The 6,000-nt window shown below is 37.0% G+C and overlaps 1 protein-coding gene across 1 annotated transcript in view; it reads left to right on the forward strand.

Moving 5' to 3' along the window:
- Positions 1-3,950, forward strand: part of DSG3 (desmoglein 3) — a 49,575-nt gene extending 45,625 nt beyond the window's left edge. Inside the window, exon 16 of the mRNA XM_072604475.1 lies at positions 583-3,950. Within this exon, the coding sequence (XP_072460576.1) occupies positions 583-1,380 (798 nt within the window). The 3' untranslated portion in view covers positions 1,381-3,950. The remainder of the gene's footprint in view (positions 1-582) is intronic.
- The last annotated feature ends 2,050 nt before the right edge of the window (positions 3,951-6,000 follow it).

The following is a 6,000-nucleotide window of genomic DNA, read 5'->3' on the forward strand; positions in this document are numbered from 1 at the left end:
GTTTAACTGTTTTGTTTTGCTGAGGAAAATTAACCTTGACATAAGTGAGCATTCAGAAGCTGGTCACTATATTTTGTTAAGGTGTTAAAGTCTCTTGAAAATATTGGGTTCTAAAATTATAAAAAGGAGTAATGTACCTGTACAAAAATACAGTTCGTAGAAATAAAGAGAACTAGAAGGGAACTTAGAGATTACCTAATCCAATATTTATATCCTTCAGATTGGGAAGAAAACTATTTCTAATAGCTTAAAAACTAAAACCATCTCTTCTCCCATGCCTTCTCCCCATTCCCAACAAACTCACAATTACTTATCCCTGATAATCTTTTCTCGGTAACCAGACAGGAACCATTTCTGAAGTAAATATCAACCATATCTGTTTTGAATCACCAGTATCTGTGCAAAGAAGTCTGAAATATAATTTGCATTCTAAGGATATCATTCCAGTCCTTAAAAGGCTGAAGGGTTGCCATATAAGATGGATAATAGTTGTTCTGCTTGACTTTGAACATAACAAGAATCAATATATGATCAAATTAATTTTTTAAAATACTTCATCTTTCTCTACTTTTCTGTTTTTAGAAAGCATTTGCCTGTTCAGAGGAAGATGACAGCCAAGGAGTAAATGACTGCCTCTTAATCTATGACGATGAAGGAGGAGAACCCCCTAGTTCTCCTGTAGGCTGTTGTAGTTTTATTGTAGATGATTTCGATGACAGCTTCTTGGATTCCTTAGGACCAAAATTTAAGAAGCTAGCTGATATAAGCATGGGTATTGATCATGAAACCAAATTCTCTCAGGCATCTGGGCAAACAAGCATTACTACAACTGAAACACCTGGATCACAGTCAGCATCTGCCACGTTCACTAATGCTACCTGTCAGCCAATCACCAATGCTACTTGTCAGTCTACCACCAATGTTACCTGTCAGCCAATCACCAATGCTACTTGTCAGTCTACCACCAATGTTACCTGTCAGCCTACCGCCAATGTTACCTATCAGTCTACAACTAATGCTACCTGTCAGCCTACCACCAATGTTACCTGTCAATCTGCCACAGGATCAACTTTCTATAGCAATGAAACTTCAACTTTCTCTGCTTCTGGGTCTCTCTTGCAGCCTGCAATCCCAATACCTGATCCTTTGCTCCAGGGTAATTTCTTGGTGACTGAGTCTTATACTACTTCTAGTTCATTCCTACAGCCTTCCACTGTAGTCCTTGATCCTCAGCACACAGAAAACGTGACAGTGACAGAAAGAGTGATTTGCCCCATTCCAAGTGTTCCTAGTATTCAAGGCACCTTACATGGTTCTACTCAGTTAGCAGGGTCATGTAGTGTGACCTGCACAGAGGATCCATGTTCTCGACTCATATGATCAAAATTAACTTCAGTGGAATAATGATAAAACTTGGCCATTTTGTCCTATTTACATAGCCCAAAGATGTTATTGGCTATTTTTGTATCTAATGACTAGGATTATGACCCAAATTCTTAAACTCAGACAATATCATGTTGTTATGGTTGATATAAAAACATTACTTGAATTATGGGGATTCTGACATCAAAAAGAAACCTAGTAACATTTTCAACATGCAAAACTGTGTGAAGAAGGTTTGAATCATTCTCTTTTTGTAATACTGGTAAGGGTAGCACAGCATAGTACACAGAAGACCAGCCACAGAGTCAGAAACACTTGGGTTCCATTTCTGTCTCTGAGACGTACTGGCTCTAAGATCATGGATAAGTCAGTCGATCTCATAGTCACCTGCACTACTCTCTACAACACTAAGTTACAAACAAGTTGCCCATATGTATTGGTGGAGGGAGTTTCCAAGCCAGGTTTTCCTTTGCCTAATAAAATCAGAGGTCCTAAAAAAATGAATGAAGGTAAAAGAAGTAGATTTGTATTTCCAAAAGTAATGCAGTTTAGAGAATTCAGTCCCAACTATGAAGGCAGAAATGAGGTTTCTTCTTGACTGTTACCCTTTCTTGTGCCTTATTATTTTGTAGGCATCAAAAGCTATCTTCAGAAGCACTATAAGCTGCTAGGAGAGAAAAATAATAGTCTATGTTCAATGCAGTCTATTGCATCTCTTGGTGTTGGGAGACATTTGTGCATAATAGATATATGAAGCTGCTGTCATTATGCTTTAAGCTTTTGCTATGTCTCCATACTGATGAGAAAATAAGCAAATTGTATACTAAGGACTAAGCAAATTGTTATTGATTTGTGAGCAATAGAGAATATATTCTATCACCTTGAAAGAATCCAAAGATTCCATTTTATCCTTGACATTTACAGCTTCAAGTACTTCTCATAGCGAGAGGTAAGCATGATGACTGTCTTTGAAAAATGGCTCCATTTTAAACAGTGTTTGGTTGAAAGATGTCATCTATATAGGTGGTCAGCTACAGACATAATGGGGATGACATGAGGGTTCTCCTAATAGGTGGCGCCTGATTATGACAGACATGCTCATGGCATCCTACATAATCTTTCAGGAAAATTAATCACCAAATCACTTTCTGATAAATCACATGGATGTGGCAAGGCATCAACATTTTTAAAGGCCAGTGGCACTAGCACTACAGCTATGATGAATGCAGTAATTTTGTGCCCTGCCAGGGGTGGGTGAGTTGAGCTTTGAAAGGTCAGAATACATTGCCATGAAGTTCAATATTGTTTTCTTAATTTTTCAAGCTTTTCCAGTCATTCAAGAAATTCAACCTTCAGATTATAGAGATTCACATAGCCTACCCTTTTATGCATACTCTTACCTTATTTGAGACTCTAAAAGATTACTGTTAAATTCCATTACTTCCAATTTTTTATAAAATATAAAATATTTGTTTTTCTCCTCACTTTCTAGACATAGTCCAGCAAATATTTTGTTACTTTCTCCAGATTCCATGCAAAGTAATAGAATTTGAGGATTACTGATTACAGAATTACAGAATTGTTCTCTGTAGGAAAGCACTAACTCTACAATTCATGAAGGAGAATGGACACACTACAGTTCTCTCTCCCATGGCCCTTAAGAAATGTTTGACTGTTGAGTGAAAGACATTAAGTACAATTTGAAAAATATTTACTGAAGGTCTTCTCCAGGACCATATTTGCCCTACTCTTTCATCAATGAGATAGAAGTGGCTTATTTTGAAGCACAAGAGTGCCACTGTGGACATAACAGCACTAGTAAGGTGAAAGCTGACATAACACCGTCATTGGGGAGATTATCAAAAGGAAACTGGGTCTAGGGAACACACAGTTTTGGTACATATGAAAGCGCACAATTCATCAGTGGCCAAAGTGTCGATCTATGCACTTTTGGGGTATCTTTGCCTCCTCCCTAGTCCTAGAATATCAGACTTCTTACATAATAACAATGTGTTTTATTACATTAACAAGAAACAGAAAAAAACAATAGGAATTATATAGTATAATAGAAAGAGTATTGGATTAGGAACCCAAAGATGTGGATCAAAGTCCTGTCTTTATCATCAATCAGCTGTATGACTTCCTATATCTCCTTTTGCCTCAGTTTCTCTATCAGCAAAATTAGGTGGTTGGACTAGATGATCTTTAGGTCCTTTCTGGTTCCATAGCTTTATGAATGCTTGGGGCAAAAGGTTTCTGTTTGTTGTGGGGAGTGGAATTTTGTTTAAATAAGATGTTTATATAAATGAAAAATGAAGACGAATTGTATTTTAGGTTGAAAAAAGTGCTATTGTTTGAATTTGTAATGTAGCTTTGACTTTCCATGTTGAATTCAATTCAACACTAAAATGTTTCTTTTTTTGGTACTTTTTTCACCAAAGTAAAATTTGAGGTAAAGACAACAGGAAAACAGTTTGATATTTTTATTCGTATGTATTATTAATTCTAAATAGCAAATGTGTATCCTTTTACAATGGAACTTTGTATATTAAAATATTTTTGCCAAATTTCTGTTTTGTGAATATTTTCTTAACTATTTAGTATAAGTCAAAGCATTATCCACAAATCATAACTGATGAACTCAGAGCTACAAGAAAATAAGGGTATGCCCCTGGGGGATGGAGAGAACTGAAAACAGATACTGTTTTTTTTTAATCAGCATTTCACTCTTTTCCAGTATTTCACTTATTGGAATCTTATGCCTCAATATATTGCAGGTACCAAAAGCTGTCTTCAGAAGAACTTTGAGCTGCTAGGAGAGAAAAATGACAGTTTGTGTTCAATGTAGTTTGTCTTATCTCTTGATGTGGGGAGATATTTGCACAAAATATAGGCACAGGGACAAAGACAGGTCAGCCTCTGTTCATGCCCAGACCACACTGGGGATAGTCAAGACAGAAAGCTTAAGGTTGACTGTGGATGTTGAAAGTGGTTCCTTTTTTTGCAATTTGCCCACTAGGCAAAACTCTGACATTCCACTGGGAATGTGTCATAGAGATGAAAAAAATAAAGAACAGAAAACTACTCTTAGACCTGGTACAGATGAGAACAGGGGAAGGGGAAGAAAAGGAAGGGAAAGTACACCTGTTGTGCTAGAGAAATCTACCAGACCCAGATACTTTTGCACTGCATCTGGACTGCCATCAAAGAACCCCTTTGGTTTTAAAGAGAAAAATACTAATTATTGTCAAAAAGTGTTTAGCTGATACTACAGGAAGAGATTTTTTTAATGCAGACTTGCAGATAAGGTAAGTATAAAAAAAAGGTTACCTATTTGCATAGCTCTGCCCCACTCATCCAATTCATGCACAAGTCAAGTCATTAGCCTTGGGATGTCATTGGTCCTCTTTGAGAATGAAGGACAAACAAAAACTACCTATTTGCCATTTTATTGGAAGTACAAGGAATGAAAATAAAATTAATGTTTTATTACCATAACTTTTGAAAACTAGTACTGGCCCAGTTATGTGGGTAAATTCCTATTTGCTTTTGGTGAGTTGGAAGATTCAACTTGATATGACCAAGAAAGTAAGAAATGCAAGGTAAGGACATGTTTCCCTCCTTCATACTACAAAAGGTGAAGTTGAAACTCTCCAATTTATGACTTGTTCACATGTGCTCTGTGGGAGAAAAAAATCAGAAGAAAGTAACAACAATAATTTAAATAAATTGCAGGTTCCTGAAGCTGAGCCATTTTTATGAAAAGTCCAGATCTTTTTCTGCTTTTCCTGAGCCTGAGTTTGCTGACATTTCAAGTATCACGTAAGACATCTGACACTCTTTTAATGTTCTCTTTTTGGGGGCGTTATTTTATTTGATTCTGTTTGTAAGGTTATTTTTTTTTTTTTGCAAGCATCCAAAAATCCCATTGCAAGTTGGAGAAGTGAGTTAGAACCCACTGGAATAAAATTCAAAGTAGGTAGTAGAGTGGGGGAAGGGAATGGGAAATCTCCATGTACCTAGAAAGCTACCAAAAGACAATGCTTCTGTGTCAATCAATGATGTCTGAAGTGCATGAAAAATTAGTTAAGTAGAGAAAATATAAGTAAATATGATATAATGGAACCCAGAGACCACTCTTCCACTCTTTAATGTACCAGCTTTGGTTGACCAGCCTCTTGGATTTGGTAGGCATCCAGGAGCAGTTATTCCTTGCCTAAACAGATCATGGGAGTTGTGACAATCTGATCTCCCCCATTAAAATGTAATTTCATAGAGGGCAGAGACCATTTTTGCCTTTCTTAAGTCTCACACTTAGTGTAGTGCCAGTTTAATAAAATGGTTGTCAACTCATTGCCTTGGCCATACTGTGTTGACAAGCAGGGCACATATTACTGCAGCTGAGAAATGCAGATAATGCCTCCACTGGTGACCAAATTTCTTTCCCCACTGGTGGGGTATTATTTTACACGAGGACTGGAGGCTGAACACTCTAAAAAGGAGGATCAAAGGTTGGATCCTATTGCCCCCAGCAGGAGACAAGCTTCTCAAGGACAACGATTATATCATTTCGGGATGGGTCGTAGTTTGTTATTGTTTTTAATTTTTATATCTAAG

This window comes from Notamacropus eugenii, chromosome 4 (assembly GCF_028372415.1).
Source record: "Notamacropus eugenii isolate mMacEug1 chromosome 4, mMacEug1.pri_v2, whole genome shotgun sequence".
Taxonomy (NCBI): domain Eukaryota; kingdom Metazoa; phylum Chordata; class Mammalia; order Diprotodontia; family Macropodidae; genus Notamacropus; species Notamacropus eugenii.